At 38.0% G+C, this 26,957-nt stretch overlaps 3 protein-coding genes across 3 annotated transcripts; 2 read left to right on the top strand and 1 right to left on the bottom strand.

Moving 5' to 3' along the window:
* The first annotated feature begins 1,877 nt into the window (after positions 1 to 1,877).
* On the top strand, positions 1,878 to 3,278 carry LOC109407200 (uncharacterized). Its single transcript, XM_019680179.3, has 2 exons — positions 1,878 to 2,168; positions 2,233 to 3,278. Exons 1-2 carry the CDS (start codon positions 2,009 to 2,011, stop codon positions 2,850 to 2,852), a joined length of 780 nt encoding a protein of 259 aa, XP_019535724.2. The 5' UTR covers positions 1,878 to 2,008; the 3' UTR covers positions 2,853 to 3,278.
* Positions 3,279 to 18,439: 15,161 nt separating this feature from the next.
* LOC109407201 (transcription factor A, mitochondrial-like) lies at positions 18,440 to 19,932 on the bottom strand. The gene is made up of 3 exons (XM_019680181.3): positions 19,725 to 19,932; positions 19,295 to 19,634; positions 18,440 to 19,207 (listed from the first exon to the last, which is right to left on the bottom strand). The coding sequence occupies exons 1-3, from the start codon at positions 19,781 to 19,783 to the stop codon at positions 18,833 to 18,835; spliced, it is 774 nt and encodes a 257-aa protein (XP_019535726.3). The 5' UTR covers positions 19,784 to 19,932; the 3' UTR covers positions 18,440 to 18,832.
* A 3,932-nt stretch (positions 19,933 to 23,864) lies between these two features.
* LOC109407202 (L-xylulose reductase) lies at positions 23,865 to 24,970 on the top strand. Its single transcript, XM_019680182.3, has 3 exons — positions 23,865 to 24,031; positions 24,106 to 24,358; positions 24,416 to 24,970. The coding sequence occupies exons 1-3, from the start codon at positions 23,980 to 23,982 to the stop codon at positions 24,837 to 24,839; spliced, it is 729 nt and encodes a 242-aa protein (XP_019535727.2). The 5' UTR covers positions 23,865 to 23,979; the 3' UTR covers positions 24,840 to 24,970.
* Positions 24,971 to 26,957: the final 1,987 nt, after the last annotated feature.

Below are 26,957 nucleotides of genomic sequence, written 5' to 3'. Positions count from 1 at the left end.
TTGAATTGGTCGTATGTGCTTTGTCGATATAAAATTCGATCAGTTTATTTTAGTCATTGTAGCAATATGGCAGATATTTTGCAAACTTTTAATAATGGAACAGAAAGCCTGTTTTGTGAGGATTCTGCTGTATGTATCAACTTTGCTCAATTTCAACGGTTTTCGCTTTAATAAGCGATTCCAACTGATCGAATTTTTAATCGACAAAAGCACATACGACCTATTCAAATCGAGCTCCAGATTTGTCGTACACTGAGAAAAAAAGTATAGTAACGCGAACCACGGCATTATGCTTAATTTTACCATTCCCAAATATCGTGAACTCAACCAAAAACTTCTTTACACCTACTACAAATCAATGGAAATTACCATGCCACATGGTAATTGTAACATGTTGAGATAAATAATAAACATATTCAGCAGTACCATTTGATTTTTACCATTTGTCGAGCAGGCATAGTAATATTGACTCAAAAAATGTTAGTCACAACTTTCAACATATTCGATCTAACAACGCATCATAGTTGTGGCAAATATGCAAAATTTAATTTAATTTTTTAGTTCGCTGTGTGTCATTTCTGTCTCTGTTCGTCATGTTGATAAATAAATTTCATTTCGAAAAACGTTCGCCGGATTTAAGTGTACCGGATCATTGCTTCGGTAACAGCAAGAGGTAACTTAAAACAGTTGGGGAAGATTTATTGGCCACACTCCCGAACCTTATTCTGAGCCGCCTGAACTATCCTTTCAGGTTCCCTTTGCCGCAAATACAGTACTTCGCGGGTCACAGTGCCAGCATATACAACGACGACAACCGTTTAAGAATCCGGCTCCCCAGAAGCAGCACTGATCCTCCAAGTTGCGGCTCCCTCAGCAATTCCAACCAGCGAAGACCTACCGTTCCGATGAAGTCACCTCCGAAAACCCCTACGGAAGGAAATGGCTTCCGCGATAGATTTTGGACAGAATACCTTTCCCGCGAGCTTTCCCGCCAGCTCAAACGGTCCCGATCCACCTTCCTTTCAACCTACGGTCCCCGATTGACTCGGGCCGAGTCCACCAGCCCGAAGTACACGACGCTGACCAAAAAACTGCAAATCGCCAGTAACGGTTCCCGAGAGGTCGATTCGTCAATTACCACTTTTCTCCTCGGATAAGCTTTTTCCTTTGCCGGTACCGCATCCACCACCGGAACATCGTCGTCTGATTCCCCGCAGAACTTTCATTCGCATCGTCCGCATCCGAAAACTAGATAATCTGAAAATCACGAGTTTCTCATCTTCACAATTGCGGCCAATACAATTCTGCCTAGCCGCCTGTGGAGAATATGGATCAAGTGGTTATTTAACAAATTATGTTTATGTTATTAAATTAAATCAATAAATTTAAATTCATTTGTTTTCTCAGTTTTTCCGCATTTTTTTTTCAACGTAAACAGAGCAGATGACACTACCGTTGAACTACGCGCATAGTAATTGAAGCCATATACGATGGTCAAGCATACTATGCAGTGTACCATGCGCATAGTAAAATTAACTACAAAATTTGATTCAAAAACACTATAAAAAGTAAACATAAAACAACATAGTAAACTGAACCCTGCACATGGTAGTGTCAAGCAAAAAGTATGGTCTACCAAAATCAAGTAGTAAAAGTGTTTTAATTTCACCCTCGATACAGTCAGAATTACCATGTCCCTTTTTTCAGTGTATAAGCGGGGTACGAATTAAAAAGTGTCGTATTTATTAAAACGTGTCGAACCAGAGGGGTAAGACGGTACGATCAAACTGTTATACGATTGAGATGTGAGTAGAAATGTTGGCTACAAAATTGGGCGATCTTCATCGACATCTGTCATTTGCATCGATGCAATCGATCGAAATTCGGCATCGGCATGAAAACAAAAACGCAAAACGTCATCCTGGCAGCAAAAGTCGTGCGATTTTCCCAAAAATAAATAAAATTTTATTTTAAACTAAAGTTTAGTGGAATCCATAGTTTGTAATAAATGGAAACTCAGCCAGAAGAAGCCGCGCCTGAAGTGAAAACTTCCCCCAAGATGGATGCCTTGGCTGCTCGCCGTGAGGCCCGGCGAAAACGCATTCTTGAAAACTCCAACAATCGTCTGACCAAGATAACAGGCCGAGAGCACAATGAACCACCTGCAGGTGAGTTGCAAGGTTTGCTTCCATCCGCGGCGATGTACTGATATGTGACATTGAATATTTGCAGTGGATTACACCGTTAAGCCACCGGACGTAATCTACCCGGACCCGGAAGTGGAACGAGATGAATACACGCATCCGGAACCGCATCTGTTCGGTGGATCAAACCTGCCAGAAGGATTCCCCAATCTAGCAAACGGTGACATATTCTCCCTGTTGAACCCGCCTCTCGGCGCCGAGCAAAGTGGTGCTTTTTCTGCGGCACAACCACCCCCAGTCCCGGACACCCCCCTAGTTAAATTCCTTCGCAGTCGCGTGCACCTGGCCCTGATGGCCATACTGGTCTATTTGCTGTTTGCCAACGATCTGCAGCACCTGATCGGTGGCAACGTGTTCATCCTGTTGCTCGGCTGGGAAGCGATCGAGGTCTTTCTGCTGAAAACCTACGAAAAGCGTTCGTCCTTCCTGGATGTGGTCTTTCTGCTGGGAGGCATCTCACAGAAATACTCGCAAATTGGCCTCAAGTTCATCCAAACCATCAACAAGGTACTGAAGGATGTGACCTTTTTCGTGTTTTTCTTCGTGGTGACGCATCTGCTGTGGAGCCGATTTGTGCTGGGGATTGAGCTGAGCTACGTCCTTGGGTACGACAAACTGGAGAAGGAAGCAGGGGAAGTCGTTTCCTAGGCAGGGGTAAGTTGGAACCTTATCAGATTTAATTTGTTCTTCAGGAGATTCACTTGGATGGGAAAGTTTATTTTGTTTTCGTTGGTTTTTAATCTATTAAAATAGTTGTAACGTTTTTAAGAGGCGATGAGGATGCCCTCCTCTTCCCGCGAGTCACGTGAATTCATCAAAAAATTGATCCCAATCCGGCAGAAAAAGCCCTGTCAGGAACAATTGATACGCTGTAACGTAGAGTAGAAGTAGAAGGGAAAATAGATTAGCACTGAGAGGGATACTGAAACTGAGCGTGAATTCGGTCACAAATGTTAGCTAGCTATCACACAAAGAACGGGCCTGCAACAAGGGCGCTGCACCACGATGCTTATGATGATGTTAGTTGCGCATTAAACTGAGTCGCGGATACTTTTTGGACTATGCCGTACATTACATTATTATGTTCTCGTTATTGATCCGAACCGTCCAAAAGTTATGTACTTATGCAATGTATGTATGTAGTGAATACATGGGATGGCCAAAATGTTTGGGATAGGCAACTTTTTTTTCTTTCACAAAAATATTCAACATGTTGTAACTTTTCATAGACTGCATCAAAAATTCTCAAATTTTGACTGTTTATTCACCTTTTATATGTGCATGATTGGTAAAAAATTGAGCTCGATTGGTTAATCTTTCGCGAAGTTAGAATCGTGTTGGTTAAACCACACACTTTTTATTAGACAACTAATTTTTGAACTGTCATACCTTGGAAACCAGAGAACCGAATTGAATGAATATTTTAACGTTTATCAACAGTATGTATATTGACACTTGATACGACACTATAATATGTAATATTTTCTCACGATGAATAAAGTTATACCGGTTTGACATTTTCACCCATATAGAGGAAAATAAGTCAAATTTACAATATCATACAAAAATTACTAAATGTGTTATTCTTTCAATCCAAATAAGCTCTAACATATCTTATCAGAGATATCTTGATAACAGAAGCGGAAAATCTTTGGATATCAACACTAAAATTCAATGACGTTGATGTAAAAAATTTACATTTTTTTCAAGAAAGATCCAAAAAGTTTCAATCCATGCTAACTTTTTTCACCGTTCAAAAAGTACCTATGTTTTTATGACATGAGAAGCATCAATGTATTGTTGAAAAACGTTCAAAAGTTCGTTAAATTCGGTTCACTGGTTTCCGAGATATGACAGTTCAAAAATAAGTTGTCTAAAAAATAGTGTTTTGCGAGAACGACTCTAGCTTCGCGAAAGATTAACCAATCGAGCTCAAAATTGTACCAATGATGCACATATAATAGGTAAACAAACAGAAATAATTTGAAAATGTTTGATGCACTCTATGAAAAGCTACAGCGTTTTCAACCTTTTTGTGAGATAAAAAAAAAGTTGCCTATCCCAAACATTTTGGCCACCCCCTGTACATACCGTTCAGGGCACTGATTAAACACTGAAACTTTTCCAGGGATATGTGCAAAAAATATCAATTAAATCCTCCGGGATTTATTTATCCAGGAATTCCTCGAGATATTACTTGACGGATTTTTGGAAAAACCTCTCTAGATTTTCCTCCAAGAACTTCTGCAGGAGTCCCTGGAGGAATTCTTGAAGAAATCTCACATGGATTTTCTAGAGGAATGTCTAGAAGAATTCCCGAATAAATCCCAAGAGGAGTCTTTTTTATATTCCTAGAGAAACCTTAAATGAATTGAGAGAGGAATTCCTGGAGAAATACCCGGAGGATTCCTTGGTGGAATCCCTGGAAAACAATCTGGAGGAATCCCTGAGGAATCTTAAAGGAATTCTTGAAGCTATTTCCGGAGGAATTTCTGGCAAAATCCCTGGAACAATTTCTGGAGAAATGCCTAGAGAAATTCTGAGGAGAAACTTTGGAGAAATTCTTGGAAGTTCCTGGAGGAATTCCTGAAGGTATTCCTGGAGTAATCCCTAGAGGATTTGCTGAAGGAATATCTGAATGAACTCCTGGAGGAATCCCTAGTGGAATTACCTGTAGGAATCCCTGTAGAAGTTCTTGGCAGAATCCCTTGAAGGAATCCAAGAATGATTTCTTAGAAAAATCCCTGGATGTACTCCTGGAGGAATGTTTGGAGAAGTCCCATAGAACTGCTTGTGGGAACTTCTGGAGGAATTCCTTAAGAAATCTCTATAGAAATTCTGGATTTCTTGAAGGTAAAATCACTGGATGGAGAAACCCTTGGAGGAATATTTTGGAGAAGAACCATAGAACTGCCTGTGGGAACTTCTGGAGGAATTCCTTGAGAAACCTCTATGGAAATTCTGAATTTCTTGGAGGAATCTGTGGATGAATATCTAAAAGAACTCTTGAGGGATTTCTGGAGAAATCACTGGAGCAATTCCTGGAGGAGTTGATGGTAAAATCCCTGTTGGAATTCTTGGAAGAATCCCTGGATGAACTTCTGGAGGGATCTATGAAGGAAAATCTGGAGAAACTCCTGGTGGAACCTCTGAAGGAGTCTCTGGATTAATTGCTGGGGGATTCATAGAGGAATCTTGGAGTAATCCATGAAAGAATTTGTGGAGGATACTCTAGAGGGATCCTTGAAAAAAATACTGGAGGAATCCCTGGAGAAATTCTTGAGTATTTTCAGAAGAATTCCTGGAGGGTTCTCAAATAACTTCCTGGAGGAATCCCTGAGAGAATTTTTGGAGGAATCGTTAATGCCGAATGTACCCAAGTAACCACGAAGCCTATATAAGTGCATAAATTTTGCTATATATGGATATTTAAAATTGTGAATATAATGCTGCATTACTTTAAACACCTCATTGAAGCAATATAAAAGTCGAAAGTGGGGCCTGAAATCAAATTAGTGCCACATATTGGAGCACGTTGACAGACATCGCTAAAGTAACATACACTCCCGTTCAAAAGTTTGGGGTCACCCCCTCAAAAACATGTCATTTTTTTAGGCCCATATCTCCGCCAATTTGCGTCCGATTTCAAAACCCTAGGTTTCATTCAAAAGATAATAAGTCAAAGAAATTTTGAACAGGATTTAAAAGAAACTTTTTCAAAAAAAAAAATTGTATGTAAACTTAACCCAAAGTTGCCAAATTTTCTAAAAAATTAATTTAAACTTACGGCAGTGTCGCTGGAACTTGGGTCGACCAAATTTTAAGATGAGAGCGGTAATATGACCCATTTTCTATTAGCTTTCAACTGCTTTCTACAGAACTTAGCTAAAAAATCTAGAAAAAAAAAGTTATTAAGTAAATTAATCCTTGATGTCATTGACCAAAAGTTTGGGGTCACCCCTCAATATGATGTATCGGCCAAAAGTTTGGGGTCACTTTCGTAAAACATGGAAAAGTGATTTGGTGATATCTTCGTTATCTATAGTTCAATTTTAATTATTTTTGGCTCATTTCAAAGATAATTAACTAAATTTACGTTTGATGTCTTCAACTTAACGTATTTAACGATTTTTGTATATAAAAATGTTATGTAAAGTTAGCACATTTTACCACGCTTCAAAAAATGAGGCAACTTTACGTTAGTATGTAAATTTCAACAAACATGTCTGGTTCAATGTCTATGCAGTAAGTATCATTCATTTTGTTTCAAATAAGCCAAGAAGAATTAAAATTGAATGAAAGATGACAAAGATATCAACAAATCACTTTTCCATGTTTTACGATAGTGACCCCAAACTTTTGGCCGATGACATCAAGGATTAATTTACATAATAACTTTTTTCTAGATTTTTTAGCTAAGTTCTGTAAAACGCAATTGAAAGCTAATAGAAAATGGGTTATATTACCGCTCTCATCTTAAAATTTGGTCGACCCAGCTTCCAGCGACACTGCCGTAAGTTTATATTCATTTTTTAGAAAATTTGGCAAACTTGGGTTAAGTTTACATACAAATTTTTTAAAAAAAGTTTCTTTTAAATCATTTTCAAAGTTTCTTTGACTTATTATCTTTTGAATGAAACCTAGGGTTTTGAAATCGGACGCAAATTGGCGGAGATATGGGCCTAAAAAAATGACATGTTTTGAGGGGGTGACCCCAAACTTTTGAACGGGAGTGTAAATGCATGTGCTGTACATTTGCATTTGCACATGCTTAATACGTACAACACGAAAAACCAATTCAAAAATCGTTTAGCACCGCTTTATTATAAAGTAGTTTCTCTCGAGTTCGATAAACTATGTGAAACACAGAAGCAACTATGGGAAAGAGAGAGAGTTGAAAATTCCTTCAAGCATTTTTTAGAATAATTTATGAGTTGTTCTGAAAACGTTTCAGAAATGGTCAGAAAAATATTTAAAAATTCTTCCAGAAATCATCTATGTACTCGGAAGATTTTCTGCTAGAACGGCCAAGCTTAACTTTTTATAAAAATATAATAGGGGGATTCACTTAACAGCGTAAACTGATTAAACTGATTAAACGTCGTGATCACCAAGGCAATCTTTGATTTTTCATTAGCAAAATCATGAAACATTCCAAATAAGCAGAAAATCATGGCTTACGCAGCAATTTAATATGTTTAGTGAGTACTCCCAATGTAATTTCTTGTTATTTTCTTGTTATTTTTTCAGAAATTTTTGAACAAAATTTTCATCAAACTATGCAGAAAATTCTCCTAAAGTTTCGCCAGGATTGTTTTATGAATTCCATCAGAAAATCATGTCGTGCTTTCGTCCTAAATGCTGGTGGAATGTTGTCCTTGAATGTAGCAGAAACTTGAAATTTCCTAAAAAGTAGCGTTTCCACGAATTTCTAGAAATCTGAATCCATGTTTAGTTTAGTCGATTTGTTAAAAATCCTTGAACCTGAAAAAATCCTGGAAATACCAGGGAATTTCATTTTCATAATTGAATAGACACCTTGAATAAGAAATGTCAAGAAAATTAGGAACAAAATGAAAGTCCAATCCACAATTCCACAGACCATCTGACCTGACCGTTTATCAGAGTTTTGAAACTGGACTTGGATGTCTGTAGCTGTGCTAGTGATGTAGTTATATTGCGATTTCCATGAAATTTCCATTGGAAATTACGATAGTAATCAACAAACTTGAGTAAAACTAATGATACCGATTGATAATTTTGGCTATTCCGATGAATAACTTCCTCAGAGATTTTTTTTGTGTTCTTTCGGGATTTCTGAGAATTAATGTTGGGATTTCTACCACAGTTTCTCTCAGCATTTCTGCAGTTTTTCTAGGAGTCTCAGCGGGAATACCTCCCGTGATTTTTTCATAGGGTTTCTCAAGTTTCTCGCTGGATTCCTCCCGGAGATCGTTCCAAAACTCAGCCAAAGTTCCTAAAGGAATTTCTCTAGGTGGGTTTTTTATATAGCTTTCCAACCGTTTCTCTCAGGATTGTCGAGAGGTTCATGCAGAAGTTCTTCTAGGAATTTCTTCTAAAGAGTTTTCCGATGTTCTTCTTTGATATCCTCGCGGGATTTCAGCCGAAGTTTCTCCCAGCATTTCTCTTGAAGGTTTTAAGGGTTCCTCTTTGAATTTCCTTAATATCCTGCCGGGATTACTCCCAGAATTTTTTTCGGAGATGTGGCAGTTTTTCTCAGAATGTATTCCGATTTTTTCCAATAGATTTTTGAGAGGTATCTCGCAAGATTTCATCTGGATTCCTTCAGATATTTCTTTGGGAATTTCTTACAAGGAATTTAGTAAATTACCCCAGGAGACATCCCGCAACTATGAAAGAAATCCCAAAAAATGAACATCCAGAATTTTGAGACGTTTTTCGGTAACAATTTCGAGAAAATCTCTGGGAATGATACGAGGAAAAGCCTCTGAAATTTTAAAATTTCTTGAAAAAATTGCAGGAGAAACTTGGGGTAAAACCCCAGTAAGAGCTCCCGCCATTGGCGTAGCTAGGGGGGGTTCCAGGGGTGCCTGGCACCCCCTAGAATTTTTCCTTGACAGTCACCTAAAATTTAAAGCTTCACACAATAATTCTAATATTTATAAATGGCACATTTGAACTCGCATTTGAACAAAAGCACACCCGGAATTACTTATATAACTGTTGCACGTTATGGATGGCGTTATGGATATTGGTAAGAAAATTCAACAGACTTCTACATAGATTCCTCCAGAAATACCTCTATCTATTCATACAGTGATTTCAATAGGCTTCCTTTATGGATTCCTCGCGATATTTCTTCAATAAACTTCCCTTGACTCCAGGCAGTCATGATGGGGTTGTACAAACTGGAAATTTCTGCAGAGATTGATCCACCAAATTCTGCTAGGATTTCTTTGGAAATTCTTACTATGATTTTTCTCGGAATTCTTCAGGAATTTCTGTTGGAGTTATTCAAGCAATCTTCCTGGGATCCTATCAGAAGTTCCTCCAGTGATTCTTCCACGAATTCTTCCAGAGATTTCATTCAGAGATTCTTCCAGAAATTCCTCAAGAAATTCCTCCATGCGCTTATATTAACCTTCCTCCGGGAATTGTGGCTAGGATTCCTCAAGCAACTCCTGCTGCGATTGTTCCAGCAATGTCTCTCCTCCTCTAAAAATTCTCACTGTGGTACCTTCTGGAATTCTACTAGGAAAGTTCTTCCGGAAGATCTCACTGAGATTTTTCTATAAAATCCCTTTCAAGGATATAAAATCCCTTCAAGGATACATCCAGGACTTTCTACAGAGATTCTTCCAGAAATTCCACAAGGGATTTCCCCAAGAATTTCTATTGACCTTCCTCCATGAATTTCAACTGGAATTCTTCAAGCAACTCCCATTAGGATTCCTTCAAAAATACTTCTAGGGATTTCTCCTGGGATACTTACTTGCTGCAATACTTTTGGGAAATCTTCCTGAGATTCCTCCAGAAATTCCTCCTGCGATTCCATCAGGGATTCCTCCAGTATACTTCTACCGATTCTTTCAAGGAGAACTGTAGGTATTCCTCCAGGCATTTATTAGAAGAACTTCTGATACCCCTGGCATTGCAAAAGATATCTCTAGAAATTACTTCTATGATAGCTCCTGGAATTCTAAAAATTCCACTAGATATTCCAGGTGCAACTGTTCAAGCAATTGCGGTTCTTCCAGCTATTCTTCCTCCAGAAATTCTAACTGTGGTACCGTAATCCGGGGTAACATTCTCGTGTTAAAGTAAACGTTACATGTTTTATATTTTCAAAACAAGAACCGGCCCTCTGAGTATGCGGTAAGCTATTCAAAAAAGTATTGTAAAACTTTAAAGCATGTTTAAATGAGATTTTTAATCTAATTTTTGATTTTGTTGATTTGTGGTAACATTGATCATGTAAGTGATCGATGTTTGTTTGTATTAAAAATACACTTGCTAAATTCGGGATCGCTGATTTCGAATATGTTGTCCAAATTCTTACAAGCTATGTACTTTTTGAATTATTTTAGGATTAAAATCCTTCAAATCGCGAATAACATCTAAAGGTAGGCAATGGCTTCAGGAATTGATAGTCTAATTTTGATAAATCGTATATTTTATTGAAAAAGAGCATTTTCATAAAAGTTTCGTTTATTAAATACAACTCTAGGATATCGTATTGAAGTAATACAGTGATTTCGGAGTTCTTATTGTATCTAGTATTCATGCCATGCATGAATGTTTGACAATGTATCTCATTGCGTTACGAAACACAATTATGGAAAAATCGATTTATTTCAATGTTTATAAATTTCAATTTTCATGAATTACATGTCATTTTATAGCTAAATAATAGCAGATTACGATATACCATTCAATAGCAGAAACTGAATTAATGTAAAATATTTGTTTGTTTGAGGTCGGCCAAGCCGATCAATGATACCCCGCTGATCAATGATACCCCGTTTTACGGTACTTCCATAATTATGCTACGGATTCTTCTAGAGCTTTCTCCTGGCTTTTTTGCTGAGACCTTTCCAGGCAATCTTCCTAGAATTCTTGCTAAAATTCCTTTGGTAGCTCCACCAGGGGTTTCTCCAAGGACTCATCCAGGAATTCCTTCAGAGATTTTATCCAAAGTTTTATCCAGAAAATCCTCATGGAATTCCTGCAGAAACTCTTTTTGGCCTTCCTCCAAGAATACTTCAAACAACTCCTCCTATAATTCTTCCATCAATTCCTCCAGAAATTCTTCCTAGTGATTCCTATACGAATTTATCATAGCATTATGGGTGGCATTCTTCCTGAGATTCTTTCAGAAAATCCTCCTGCGATTCCTTCAGCGCCTTCTCTATAGATTCTTCCAGAATACCTTTACCGGTTCTTGCAGGAACTTCTCTATGTATTCCAAGGATTTTTTCTTTGGATTTTCTCTAGAAATTCCTGAACAGTTTTAACCAGCTATTTCTTCCAGGATTTCAGCTGAGGTTTCTTCAGTGAAAATCCCAGAATCCTTCTAAGAATATCTCCTGAGGTTTTTCCTGTGATTTCTTCAGAAACTCTCCGGTGATTCTTCCAGGGTGTTTTATCCAAGATATTTAGTTCACGGATTCTCTCATAAATTTCCCATGGGATTCCTACAGAAACTCCTCTTGGCCATCATTCAGAATTTTCAGCTCAAGCTTTTCCTGCTGTGGTTCTTCCAGCAATTCCTCCTTTGGACTTCTCCAGTCATTCTAATACCTCCCGGAATTCTGCTGCGGATACTTCTAATAATTTCTCCAGTGATTCCTTAAAAAACTTGCTGGGATTATTCAAGACAATCTTCCTAGGAGTCTTGCAGAAGTACCTAATTAGGTGTGTCCTCCTGGAAATCTTCTCCAGGAACTCCTCTTAAGATTCCATAAGCGATTGATTCCTGCTGCTTCTAATGTTTCAGGAATCCCTCCTAGGTCTCCTCCAGAATTCTTACTGGGATACCTGCAGGAATCTCTCTTGAAATTTCTGCTGGAATTCTTGCCGGGATTCTTCTAGCCAGTTTTTCTAGGATATTTCCAGAAATGCCTTTGATTCTTCCATGGATTTTTCTAAAGACTCGTCCAGGAATTTATGGATTACCTAGAAATTAATCATGGTATTAAACCTGGTACAATGGCTGTTCCTCCGGCATTATTTTAAAAATTTCTTTTTCAGTTATTTTGCAAATTTCTCAGGCAATTTTATCGTGATTACATCCTTATGATTTAATTGTATTTAAATTTATTGCTTCCGAAAATTGCTAAACTGGAAATTCAGAAATTCTCAACTGAACTTGCTTAAAAAAAATCCTATGAGATTTACGAAAAATTTCCTGACAAATTCCCAAAGAAATTGCCGGAAAAATTCCATCAAAATTACCTTTGAGCTTTCAAAGTAGTCGCCAAAAGAATTCATGTAAGAACTACCAGAGGAATTCCTGATGAAAATAGTAAGGCTTTTCAAAGAAATTGGCCGAATGCAATCTCAAAATACATTGCCAAAATATATTCTACAAAAATTTCCACAAACATTCACAAACAAATTTCGAAACAATTTTCAAAGAATTTTCCGAAATCATCAAAGGAATTTCTGAAAAAAAAAAAATAGAAAGAATTCCAAAAGTGATTGCAGTGACAGAACTTTTAAAGAATCGCCAGATTATTTTTTTCAAAGAAATTCCCGAAGAAAATCTCTAAGAAAATGGTCGAATCAATTTCCAAAGGAATTACCGAAGAAGTTACTAAAGTAACAACAGAAGTTTTCAAGATTTTCAAAGGATTTGCTGATAAAATTTGAACATTTAATGCGAGTAACATCGGAAATGCCGAAGGTGTTCCGAAATCATCTGCTGCAGGAATTCCCTACATAATTACTGAAAAAATCTAGGAGAAATTATCCATAGAATTTTTATTTCATTTATAGAAGCGATTTATAAAAGAACTTCCGAAGGAGTTTTCGAAGGAATTGGTGAAGAAATACCTAAAAGCATAGATAATGGAAGTCCAAAAAATCGAAGAAAATGTAAAATGTAGAATGACTTGCCGAAGATTTTTCCAAAAAAAAAAATTGTGAGGAAGTTCCCAGAGTCAATGTCGAATGAATCACCAAAGGCTTCACTAAAAGAATTCTCAAAATATTGCCTGAAGAGAAATTGGAGAATTTTAAAAAGCAACTATCAATAGAATTGCTAACATTAACAAAACATCGCTTGGAAGACTATTAAAAAATTGGCAAAGGTACTCCGGAAAAACTTTTTTTTCCTCTTTTTTATTTCTAAAAAAAGGCTTCATTCAAATAAATTGCAAAACAATTTCCAATTAAATTGCCGAGAATATACCCTGAGGAATTACTGAAACAAAGTTTTGCCGAAAACACTAATTCCTTTATTATATTATAGCATTAAATCAGAATCCCGAAGAGAAAAATCAAAGTTTGCTATTAATGTTGTGGTGAAACCAAAAATGCAAATATGTATCCTGATTCTGCAATTTCACTGCCACAAAAGTTCAGCTTATTGGACGCAGTGGCTTAATTTCCATAACATGAAGAAAAAAAAAAGACTCTTACAATTGTTCTTGAAAACTATTTTAAAAGGGTTATTATCATGCTGTCACGATCAATACAAGTTACATGCAAATTTGTGGATATTTGATAGTTTCCGAGATTTTCAATCCACAAAACAAAGGGGTTGTGATGATTGTAAAGTTCAAACTCAAAATACAAATTCCATGTATTATACGTAATTAAGTTATTCTCAAACCTCACATGGCGGGGAGAGTGTTAAGTCACTACAACGGTTCGGATTAAAAAAAAACTGTTCTTTAAAATATTGCGCATTGAAATTTTCGGGCTAATTTGTCCCGCGACGCAGTATATCATTGTACTAAGAAAATGAGGGTTGATCGGTAATTCTATTTGCAAAAACAAAGTAAAACAACCTGGAAGCCACTGAAACTGGCACCCCCAGGCACCCCCTAGGTAAAAATCCTAGATACGCCAATGGCTCCCGCAGAAAATTCGTAAAAACTCCTTGAGAAATCCTTGCAGTAGAGCGCCTAAATAATTCCTGCAGCCACTCTGGAGGACATCCCGGGAAGATCTACTGGAGAAGTCTTACCTATGGCAAATACTGGAAGGAATCGCAAAAAAAAAATCTGCAAAAAGAATCCTGAGATAAACTTTAGGAGAAATTTTCTGAAACAACCTGCAATGAGAATCCCACGAGGAACTCTGGAAGCAATTCCGAAAAAAAAAAAACGTTAAAAACTGCAGAAATCGCCAACAATACAGGAATTTCGGAAGATTCTCAAGGAAGAATCCAGGAAAGAATTCGAATCTTGAATCTAAAGCCTGTATCCGCAATAATCGGGACACAGAAGTACGGCTGTAGCTCTGTAATGAATCGGTAAAATTGGCCAAATAATTGACTGAGAACTCTTTGGTGTGTGTTTATTATTTGTGCTAAATTTCATAAAAATCGATGCATTACTTTTAACTGGGGATGAAAAACAAACAGACGTGGTTTTAAGCATTTTGTACAATCATGACCAATTCGCATAATAGATGAAATTTCGTTAACAGTTATGATACTTATAGGGTATTGGTTCCCTTATTAAGCATGTGGCTCCCATTTTCATCCTACGAAAAACAAAGGATTGAAGCGTTGTTTGTTTTGTTTCTTATTTTTGTATTTTTTGTTAGAAGTGAGCACCCGTGAAAACAAAAAGAACGGAGTCATTCGATGCCGTAATCGCTTGTTTCCGAATAGGATGAATATGGGAGCGTGAGATTACTGATGGCACACATACCCTAGATACAATTTCTTGCAAAATTTCATCAACTTTGATCAATTGGTTTGAAAGCTACTGATGTTGATAGGGGTGAGTGTCATTGAAAATTTTTCGTGTTTTACATGACGAATTTCGCGCCAACCCTTCTATGGGGCTGGCAGCACCCTCTCAGAATCGAACGAAACTTTGTGGGCATAAACAATAGGTCTTTCTAAGCAACTTTGCATATTTTGTTTTTCGAAATTTTTCAAGAGTAACAATTGAAGAGGGCCTAATTTTTTTTTTCATATACACGGTAAAAAATCTGCACTGTGATATAAACTGATTGGCACTTGAATTCGCACTACTGTTCAATCAGTTTGTTATCAATTACATATCATATGACAAAGAACATCCAATGCCTCTTCAATTTTAATGTAACTTCACATCAATTCGTTGTTGACAATGTTTTGGTTTCAAAACTAAAATTTAAAAAAAATGTGTACAGCCGCACCCAGATTCGATACCAGGACCTTTAGAGTCACGATCAACTATTTTACCACTACACTGCTTCACATCTGTTAGAGAGGTGCGAATCGAAGCGAAGCACTTTCTACCGCCTGTCATCTATATTTACTTTCATGCCCAAAACAGTCATTACCAAATCAACAACTTTTCACTTTGGATCGTATTGCTTTTTACAGTAGTGCAAATCGAAGGGATTTTCTGTTGATTTCTCTGGTGGGTTTGTTTTGGTCCTCAAATCAACACTGACAGCATTGCGATCTCAAAGGAAAAGCACTTCTGATCATGTTGATTACGACTTGTGAAGAATTAGCAATAAGTTAAAATTCACAAATACAAAGAAATTAAAAAAAAAAAAAATGTTGATTACGACATTGAATAGTTAAGGGATTTTTTCCTTACATCTAGCGTGCAGAATTTTTACCGTGTAGGTTCAGTAGCCTCTCATCAACCAATGAAACTTTATGGATGTTTAAAAAATTGTTGAAGAAGCACTTTTGCATAATCTAACATTTATCTAGACTACCATTTGAAAAGGGCGTATTAGGGTGGCCCACACTTATATGAAAAACATAAAATTCGAAAAATGACTAGTCTTACCTCCTGTATCGATTGTTTTGGATTCCCAGGAGCTACGTTCAGCATTTGAGCGAAAACGAGTTAGTCTAAGGGGTGATACACAAATTATGTCACGCAAAATACGTCCTTTTTCAACCCCCCTCCCCTCCCCTCTATGTCACGCTTTTTATATGGGACCTCACCACTGTTTGTATGGGTCGTCACGTTCTGCAAAACCTCGTCCCCTCCCCTTCTAAAGCGTGACGTAATTTGTGCATGGCTCCTAATGGGGCGCTCAACGAGCTTGAAGTTTGTATGGGAAAACTTGGCCAAATGTATGCAGAAATCTTAAGCTTTTGATTTTTGCCGCTAGGTGGCGCTGTAAGCGTTCAATTAATCAACACATTGGTATTATTGTAGGTGACTATATGCCAAACAACTTTGTTGAAGACCCGTAAGTGATTGATATTCCTTTACATGTATTGGAAAAACGACAATAATGTTTCATCTCACTTTACCTAGAGTATAAATTTTTAACAGGCTTCGGATCACTTTGCGGTCTTCGATAAAGTTGTTTGGCATATCGTCACCTACAAGAATAGCTAAGGTTTTTCATTATTTTTTTATTAATTGAACACTTGCAGCGCCACCTAGCGGCAAAAATCAAAAGCTTAAGATTTCTGCATACATTTGGCCAAGTTTTCCCATACAAACTTCATGCTCGTTGAGCGCCCCATTAGAGGCCATGCACAAATTACGTAACGCTTTAGGAGGGGAGGGGGGTTTTGCAGAACGTGACGACCCATACAAACAACCGTGAGGTCCCATACACAAAGCGTGACATAGAGGAGAGGGGGTTGAAGGTCGAATTTTGCGTGACATAATTGTGTATCACCCCTTAGACTAAATCGATTTCGCTCAAATGCTGAACGTAGCTTCTGGGAATCCAGAACAACTGATGCAGGAGATAAGGCTTGGCATTTTTTTGAATTTTATGTTTTTCATATAAGTGTGGGTCACTCCAATACGCCCTTTTCAAATGTTAGACTAGATAAATATTACATTATGCGAAGTTGCTTCTTAAACAATGTTTTGAACTTTCATAAAGTTTCATTGGTTGATGAGAGGCTGCTGAACCTATATATGGCCATGTTGGCACGAAACACGATGAAAAATATTCACTCAATGTAGACATGAAAAAAGTTTTTGTAAGAAAAACTTTTTTCCCTTAAATATGTCACAGCAACATTGTTTGGAGAAAATGTAGGTAATTGAAATACCTTTCTCCAGAAAAAAATCATCGATTTAAAACAATAGGGTTTTTTGTAATATCGATTTAAATTTTTAAAACCTTTATTTTTCAGTGTAGGAATTAATTTTGTATTTGTTTGATATTTTTCTAAAAAACTTCATGGAATTTCAAGATAGTCCGTCATACAACACTTTTTTGTAGGTCTTGTCATTTTTGAGTTACAGCGATTTGAAAAAAAATCTATGAAAAAAAATTAGGCCCTCTTTAAATGTTACTCTTGAAAAATTTCGAAAAACAAAGTATGCAAAGTTGCTTAGAAAGACCTATTGTTTATGCCCACAAAGATCCGTTCGATTCTGAGAGGGTGCTGCCAACCGTTGGTCGAGTTGGCGCGAAATTCGTCATGTGCGATGTTTGCCTTTCCATAACTTTTGAATTTCTCTGCCAATTTTCATGAAATTTTTACAGAAGGTGGTAGTTGATTATGTGTTTAGTATGCCTGTAAAATTTGATGAATATTTGTAAAGTGATTTCAATAGTACAATCGAAACAATAAAGGGTGGTGACTAATTGCTGTCTGAGCGGCTAAAATCACGTTCAGACCCAATACATGTTTCGACTATAAAATTGTTGATAGTGCATCGATTTTTTTGAAATTTTGCCTGTGCAACAAATGTAGATTGTGAGCTTTGTGTTCAAAATTTCAGCCATTTCCTTTATCAAATTCATAAGTTACAGCGCTGACAAGCAAAACTAGAGGCTGTACACAATTCAATGGCGCACATTCTTCTCTTTCATTGCTTACAACAAAAAGTACTACTGCAACGATTCACATGAAATTTTGTAGGTGAAATGCACACATCTTTGGATATTGTTAGGCCAAATTTGAACAATTTTAATGTATCTATTGCACAGTTACAGCTGTATTTCGGTGTCCCGATTATTGCGGATACAGGCCTTAGGGATCCGGAGGAATCTCTGTAAGGAATTAGAAAAAAAAAAGAATTCCATGAAATATGGCATGGGGAAAATACGGAAGATACCCTGCGAGAAATGCTGGGCGGCATTCCAAGAGGTATTTCTAAAGTTCCAGAGAAAACCCCTGACGGAATTTCTGGAAAACATCCTTGTAGATTCATTTCAACTACCAGATTCATATCAACAATGTACTGAACTTTATGGACTCTACTTCTGAGAAGATCTAGAAGCAGTAAGTTTTCTAAAAATAATTAAACCCTTTCGGTCATCAGAATTGTGCCCACCTCTGGCAACAGCCGTGTCGTATGTAGCAGCCATTTGGACATGATAGAAGTGAGGACGAAAAATGAGAAAAGAATACCTAAATGCAAAAACATAATGAGGCATTTGGGATATGAATCGAATGAGGTTATTAATTGTTAAAACGACACATCAACTAAATCTCAAAACTACAAGCCATTAGTTTTATTTGACGATTAAAACGAGGGTAATATGGCATTGATCGATCAAACTTATGTTACACACTACAAAAGGGCTGTTAATGATAATCCATTTCCCATTAAGAAGGACAGTGATCGATAGACAAAACAAATCCTCTATAAATGCATATACCTACTCCTCTTTCAAAAATACAACCATAACGTAAGAAAAAGAATCGCACTGTCCTTCCTTCGGGTCCAATGTCAAAACTTGAACATCGATTTCAATCGGTTAACGATACCCTTATTCTGCTGCGGTTGTTGCTGCTTCTCGCTCTCCCTTCCTTTTGGTTCCGAATGTACTGCATTCGTCTTAACGTTACTGCTATCATCGGGCTTACTGTCTACTGGTGTCTCTACTTTGGTCGTTTCTCCCGTATCCCTATCCAGTGGTTTCGCCTCGTGAAGCTGGGCTGTCTTGTGATCGATAGGTGCTTCCGGATTCTTTGATGTTAGGGATTCTGCTGCTGCTACTGCTGGATGGTCGTCTGGATAGGGACACCCGAGTTCCTATTTCGGGGCTTTCGTTTTAGCCTCCTTGGCCGCTAACGATCCCGGCGGCAGGATCAGATGTTTGCGACGAATCACATCCAGATGATCTCCGGCGATCATCTTCTCCTCCCATTTTTCGACTTCCTCTCGATATTTCACCAATGCTTCCGCTGCCTGAGCGTTGTAGGGTGCTTTGTCCGCATCGCTCAGTTGGGCCCACTTTTGTGCCAATAGCTTCAGCTGTTGTTTGTTCTCTTCCTTGGACAGGTTCTTTGGTTTGCGGTCGGCGATATACAGCAGGAATCCATTCAACGGTCGTTTTGGCCTTCCGAGATCTTTCAGTTTCTTTCGGTGCTCTCGTTTGGCTTTCTCTTCCGATTTCTCCGACCGTGCCTGGTAATATGACAAGATGCGTAATTGTTAGATTACATAGGAAGACTTCCAGCTTGGTTAAGGTTGCGTGAATCCCTTCCTTCTTACCTGACGGATATCCTCCCGCTGCTGATCGGTCAGCTGACTTAGGTATTTGGCATTCTTCTGCAGCCAGACGGCCTGCTCCTTTTTGAATTCGTCCTCGTGCTTCGCCTTCGCAGCCGAATCCAGCATCTGCCACTGGACAGCGGCCAGTTTGGAAATGGCCGCCGGGGATGCGTCGGGATTCTTGGCCTTCAGGCTAGGCCGAACGGTCTGGAGGAACCTTAGGTAAGCATTGACGGGACGTTTTGGCTTTTCTGGAAGCGCCGAGCCGGTGCTGGCCGGATCAGACAGCTGTGTCGTTGTCTGGAAGTTGGCGACCAGCTGATACGATGGTAAAGATGTTCTGGCAGGAAGCGAATGCAAGATATCAGTTTACAAATCGGAATCACATAACCTAAGGAAGAAGCTTCAGTGTGGGGGGTTACGCTTTTACCTGGAGCTGATTCGCAGCCTCGAAGAGTTGAACAAGCGCACCAAGTTATTCACCTGCATCGTAGCTTTTTAACTTTAGTTTACCGATATATTAATGAATTTATTCACTCTGTTTTCCAATAATCCACTAGAAATAATGCGTGATTTTGGTGATTTTAGAAAGAATCGAAAATATTTTGACTGATGCTGACAGATTCGTGCTTTGTTTACTTTTTTGTGCGCGTTCAAACCGACGAGGGGTGATTCGTTCAATTCCACACTGAACGAAAATGTCCTTAATATTTTTTAATAAAAATTATGGGAATATATTGTACATTATGTATACATTATACATTGTATACATTAAGTTTATTGCATTGCTAAACTGATGGACTGTGACAAAGTGCGGAATCATAAAAGTGCGATATTGCATCAAATCGTTCTGGTGTCTTTCGGCTCAAGCATCCGTCATCATTTTTTGGAAATAGAAAAGCAGTTTTTTCGCTGTAAATCAAAACAATGACCACGGAAATATTTTCACTGTAAATATTCTATTTATTTATATGAATTTCTTTCTTTTATTTTAAATCTGTTATGAATAACTTTGTTGATATCATAATTTTTCCAAGCTTATTGTTCTACATTCAGATACTTCCACAATGACATTAATACCGGCATTAATAGCGGCGTCATGGTCGCATTTTTTTCCGCAGTCAAGTTCGCAGATTGTGAACAATCCTCGGTACTCACTTTACGTAATTTATGTTTAGTCCCTTACTGTCAGAGCTGTCAGATCAGTGTAACACGCTAAATAAAATTTACACAAAAGGCAATTTACACGGAAAAAAATACACGGTTATGAATATTTATTGGGTACCGGACTGGTCTGGTCACCGAAAATTTGATCGTTTTCTTTGGTACATCGAGGTCTTGAAATTAGTCTATGTTAATACCTTCATTACACAAGTTTACAGAATAAAACGAAAGTCGTGAACTTCTGTCAACGACCAAAATTTTTGAAGCACAATTTAGTGCTGATTTCGAAACCGACCTTCAAAAAATTTAAAGTAGAACAGTTTTTGAGTTTTACCCCAATATCAAGTTTTGTAATTTTTCAAAATATGTAATTTGCTAAAATTAAAATATATTGCGTTTTGTTCAACCAATTTTAAATATTTTTCCATAAATTAAAAGCTGAATACAATACCATTCGATCATCTGAATACAGGTTTTGCGTCAGATTGATGAAATTCAAGATATTGGCGAGTTTTAGGGACGATCTTCTTAAATTTTTGCAAAATTCCCCAAATGTTTTGAAGAAATGTATTTTTTTTTTTTTCAATAAGAAAAAAACAACTTAAAAATTCTTTCTCGACGTTTATTTGACATATGATTTGTGGGCGAGTTACAGTAAAAAATTCAGCTCAATCGGAGCATTGATAACGAAGAATGAGATGTTTGAAGTGAGCGACTTTGCTTAAAAATAGAACAAAAATCGATTTCAAATCATCAACCTTGTATGGAAAGTCGAAAAAATTTTCGCTCTACTGTAATTTTTTTCCTTCGAGTTTTCGAACTCAGGGCATGGTTCTACACCAAAAATGATCATCAGCTTACCGAGTTCAAAAATGCTGTAAACTAGTGTTATTATATCTAGATTGAGTTTAAATAAGGGCGAAAGCAACATGAGAGAGTTCTCTTCATCGACTCTCTCTTCTGCAAATTAAAGTGACAAGATGCAAATTCAATCAAACTTTTTTACACTTAGACAAATATTATTTGTAAGAGTGATTCATATTTTTTTAGATTTTCCCACGTATTTTGGAAAAAAATGTCTCCTTTTTTGTAAATCCGGCCCTGCCCTAAAGCCTGTATCCGCAATATTCGGGACACAGAAGTACGGCTATAACTCTGTAATTTATCGGTAAAATTGGTCAAAATAATTAACTGAGAACTCTTTGGTGTATGTTTATTATTTGTACCAAATTTCGTAAAAATAGATGCATTACTTTTAAGGGAGAACATCAGAGAATTTCAATATGGCTTCCACAATGGCCGACTTGGACCGCTACTCACGTTTTCAAGAGCACCAATCTTGAAAATTCGTAAACAAATGCGCTCGATTTGGAAAAGCTGCCTCTTTTTGCAAGTGAGGATAAACAAGTACGACTTGGTTCGATGCTTTGTTCGTCATATTTGTGCCTCTAAAGATTGTATGGAAAATTGCAATGGGATTTCTTTTTCACCTTAACTGTGGATGAAAAACAAACAGACGTGGTTTTAGGTATTTTGTACAATCATGACCTATTTTCATTCGCATAATAGATGGTTCTTTTACGCCACATTTCAAAGTGATGATAATTATGAAATTTCGTCAGCAGTTATGATACTTATAGAGATACAGTCAGGTTTTTTTTTACGCGGGGGATACGTACCGCGTAAAAATAAAACTCAGTTCAAAATTCAAAAAACCGCGTAAAAAAAGTCGCACCATTTCTCGACGAATCATGCAAAAATAAGACGATGAAATTTTTTTTTGTATGGAGTTTTCATTTACGCGCCCGCGTAAATGAAAACCGCGTAAAAAAAGACCTGACTGTACTTTCTTGTTAAATTTCTTCAACATCGATCAACTGGTGTGAAAGCTACTGGTGTTGATAGGGGTGAGCATTAGGGAAAATTTTTCGTGTTTTTCATGTGCAATGTTTGCCTATTCATAACTTTTGAATTTCTCTGCCAATTTTCATGAAATTTTCACAGATGATAGTCAATAATGTGTATATTATTAGCATTAGCATTAGTATTAGCATTGAGCGAGTCGCACAAATTCGTAGGTGGTACAGTCCTAGACCGCTGTTATGAGGGTTGCCTCCTTCCCGTCCGAACCAAAGCACAAAGATTTGGGACTAATCTCTGACTCTTAGACAAGACTGACGCAATCCTCCAATCCTCCGAGCACTGCCCTGGCCACGTCCTTGCGACTGCTGAGGAATGGGAAAGGATGGTTAGTTTTGGACACCTATGAAAAATGTAGACAACTCTACGATCTCTCAGGCCTAGGTGTCACGGGAATTTGGGTGTTGTTAGTGGAAGGGTAAACTCCAAAGAATACGCTTGGTTAACGTTCAGGCACACCATTGTTAGACTGCTTCGAATCAGTTGTCTGCCTAATTCATCATGTTTTCCTCGTCATCTTGTTGGCATTTGGTTGAATTACTAGATTCTTCGGTTGATAATCTGAAATATAAAATAATATTAACACCGTACGTCAAATAAGTTACATATTAGTGATACGCTCGCCACAGTTACATATTTTTAAAATATTAATTATATCGTACGATACATTTACCTGAATCCTGCTGAAATAAAATGTTAATTAGCAGTACATTGAAACACAAATACTACAAAACACAAGGAAAAGAGTATCAAACTTTGATCTTGGAATATTTAAAAATACGGTAAATATCAAGATCAAAATTTGATTTGGTAGATCTTACACCGCAACGCACCATTCTAAGGTGATCTACCCACGTTACGGGATAGTCAATAATGTGTATATTATGCCTGCAAAATTGGATGATTATTGGATAGTACTTTCAATAGTACAATCGAAACAATAAAGGGTGCTGACTAATTGCTGTCTGAGGGGCTAAAATCACGTTCAGTCCCAATACATGTTTCGACTATAAAATTGTTTATGGTGCATCGATTTTTTTTCGAAATTTTGCCTATGCAACAAATGTACATTGAGAGGTTTGTGTTCCAAATTTCAGCCATTTCCTCTGCCAAATTCAAAAGTTACAGCGCTGACAAGCAAAACTAGGGGCTGTGCAAAATTCAATGGCGCACGTTCTACTCTTTCATTGCTAAAACAAAAAGTACTGCTTCGATTCACATGAAATTTTCTAGGTGTAATCAACACATCTTATGATTTTTTAGGCCAAATTTGAGTTATTTTAATGTATCTATTGCAGAGTTACAGCTGTATTTCTGTGTCCCAATTATTGCGGATACAGGCTTTATATAAAACGCAACAAAAGTACCAGTAAATCATGGTATGTATATAATTAATTCCTATTTTAGCACCACCCTTATTTAACAACTGATCGCACACATATAAGATAGGTGTGTTGCACACGAAGTTTGTTTATAGCCGGTTTGATAAGATTCATTATAATCATCATCAGCCACGGCCATAAAACGTATATAGCACATATAGCATTCATCTCGTCACTTAGGATTCAAACGTTGTCAGTAGATCACCTTTAACTCCTAGCATGGAACTGTGCCTGGCTAATAAGGAAATTGTAGTTACTGGAGCAGGACAAGGTACATAAAATTATTTTTAAATATGATATAACTCACCTGCTACATCATAATCAATCAACTTATTTAAATCACAGGCATTGGCAATGAGCTATGTAAAACATTGGTCAAATTGGGTGCACAGGTGATTGCAGTTTCCCGATCGCCGGGCCCATTGGAAGCCCTGAAAACGGAATGTCCCTCGGTGGAAATCGTTCAGGTGGATTTGAGCGATTGGAGTGCCACCAGAACTGCACTGGAGCGGATCGATCGAGTCGACGGGTTGGTGAACAATGCTGGAATCGCCATCATTAAACCGTACGATCAGTTGACCGAGAAGGACTTCGATGAGTAAGTGTTGAAGAAAATTGTTGAATGAAAGTTCTGAAAACCTTTTATTCATTTCAGTACATTCAATATCAATATCAAGGCTGCGTTCAACGTTTGCCAGATATTGATCCCGAAGATGAACGCGGGATCAAGCATCGTAAACTTGTCCTCTTTGGCCGGTTTGAAATCGTTCCATGGCCATAGCGTATACTCGATGACCAAAGCTGCGATGGATTCCATGACGAAGAGTTTGGCTTTGGAGTTGGGTGAGCGGAAAATTCGAGTTAACAGTGTTAACCCGACGGTTATTCTAACTCGGATGGGTCGGGAAAACTGGAGCGATCCGGCTAAGGCCGGCCCGCTGATAGCGAAAATTCCTGCGGGACGGTTCGGAGAAGTGAGCGAAGTGGTGGAACCGATTGTATTTTTACTAAGCGATAAGTCATCGTATATAAATGGGCATTGTATGCCACTCGAAGGAGGTTATCTGGCCGGAAATTGATATTGAAGATAGGTTACTAAAGAAGGAACAACAACTCAAAGTTTCTTGAGAGAGGATCTATACAACAAAAATAGATTGTAACTTAACAAACATAAACAGATTTTTATATATTTATATCCTTTAGTTCAACAGTTCGTACCTAGGGGTCTTTTATTGTGAGTTGTGAAAGCCAAGAACCAGTTGATAGACAATCATTGCGTACGTCGGACCTGCTTTCGCTTCGCTTACAAAGTAATGATGTGTAGTGCAAGAAAAAAACACCCTCGTAGTTGATTTTACCGTTCTGCCGGTTCGCCGCGATGGGAAAAAGGTGCAGCAGTTTTTGGAGGAAGAAATTAAACTTCAATATTCCGATGTTGAAAGCATATAGGTATGTATACACTGTATACCACTGTTGTTACCACCGCAACTGTGTGCTCATCGAGATGAAGAACTATGAAAATTGTCTCGCGCCACCAAGTGGAAAACAATTGCAAACTGATAATGCTTTGTGCGGGTAAAGAATTTCGCATTAAATCTAACCGATTTTCTTCCTTTATCAACAACACTGAAAAACCGTCAACCGAAGCAAATGAACCTATAGCTGCAGACCACAAACAACAGAACAACGAAAATTGGACCGACATCGAAGACAATGGATCTAGTACGTCATCTGATTTCAACGTTGTGGCAGGGCCCCTATAGCCGAGGCGGTAAACGCACGGGTATTCAGCATGACCATGCTGAGGGTGACGGGTTCGATTCCCGGTCGGTCCAGGATCTTTTCGTAAAGGAAATTTCCTTGACTTCCTTGGGCATAGAGTATCTTCGTGCCTGCCACACGATATACACATGCAAAATGGTCATTGGCAGAGGAAGCTCTCAGTTAATAACTGTGGAAGTGCTCATAGAACACTAAGCTGAGAAGCAGGCTTTGTCCCAGTGAGGACGTTACGCCAAGAAGAGGAGGAGGAGGCACAAAAGCGTCGACAATTCTCCCAAATACGGGCCACGAAGTTGCACGAAGGTTATGGATCTCCAATCCGGAGACTGCGGGTTCGATTCCCGTTCCGGTCGGGAAAATTTCCTCGACTCCCTGGACATAGTGTATCATTGTACTTGCCTCACAATATACAAATTCATGCAATGGCAGGCAAAGAAAGCCCTTCAATTAATAACTGTGGAAATGCTAAAAAACACTACACACTTAAATTCAGAAATTGATCTCGGTAAACGGTTTACCGAGAATCCAACAGCTGATATCTCGGTAAAATATTTACTGATTCTCGGTAAAATTTTTACCGAGATTTCGGTAAACCATTACCGAGTCTCGGTAAAAAGTTGGATTACCGAGATCTCGGCAAAGTTTTAACGACATCTCGGTAAAACTTTTACCGAGATTCAGTAAAAATTATTACCGAATTCTCGGCTGTTGGATTCTCGGCAATCCGTTTGCTGAGGTCGGCGATTTAATTTAAGTATGTAAGTTGAAGAGAGGCTGGCCAAGTTCCAGTGAGTACGTCGAGCCATAACGAAGGAGAGAAGAATCCAAAATAAATATAAAGAATATTGGCTCTGCAAAGATGAAACCGGCGGGTGAGCCTTGAAAAAAAAACTAAATGAAAAAGTCAAGAATATCTGAAAGCAGCACATTTAGCGGTACCAGAGTGGTAATATTTGCTCCCAGCTTGACTACGTGTTAATCAACTAATCGAAGGGCGACATTTTTCGGACGTCATTTGTGAGGCCCTTCAGAGAATCGAACATTGTCGAAGATCTTGTTCAATAGCGAGCGGTACTGGTTAGCAAGAGCAGTAGAGAAATGAATTCACCGCAGCGAGAAGCGGCACAAAGATAGTGTGCTTTTTGAGGTGCGGGAAAGCATGGATCGTAACGATATGCTGAGATTTTATGAACCTGTTAATGGTACGCGGCACAAGACTGTGACAATACCCGCCAATGACCGGGATGAAAATTTGCAGACAGACGAAACAATAATGGCAGCTAGGTATATGCGGTAGAACTTTCACCGAGCAGGATAGCTCTATAAGTCTAGAGTAGATTTGGTAGTGTCCATTGGACACTAAGCTAAGACGCAGGAGACTAGAATTTGTGATATCAAAAACCAATAATGATCCT

Source organism: Aedes albopictus, chromosome 2, assembly GCF_035046485.1.
Source record: "Aedes albopictus strain Foshan chromosome 2, AalbF5, whole genome shotgun sequence".
NCBI lineage: Eukaryota > Metazoa > Arthropoda > Insecta > Diptera > Culicidae > Aedes > Aedes albopictus.
Note: the sequence above shows the minus strand (reverse complement) of the source record. Positions and strands in the feature narration are given on the sequence as shown.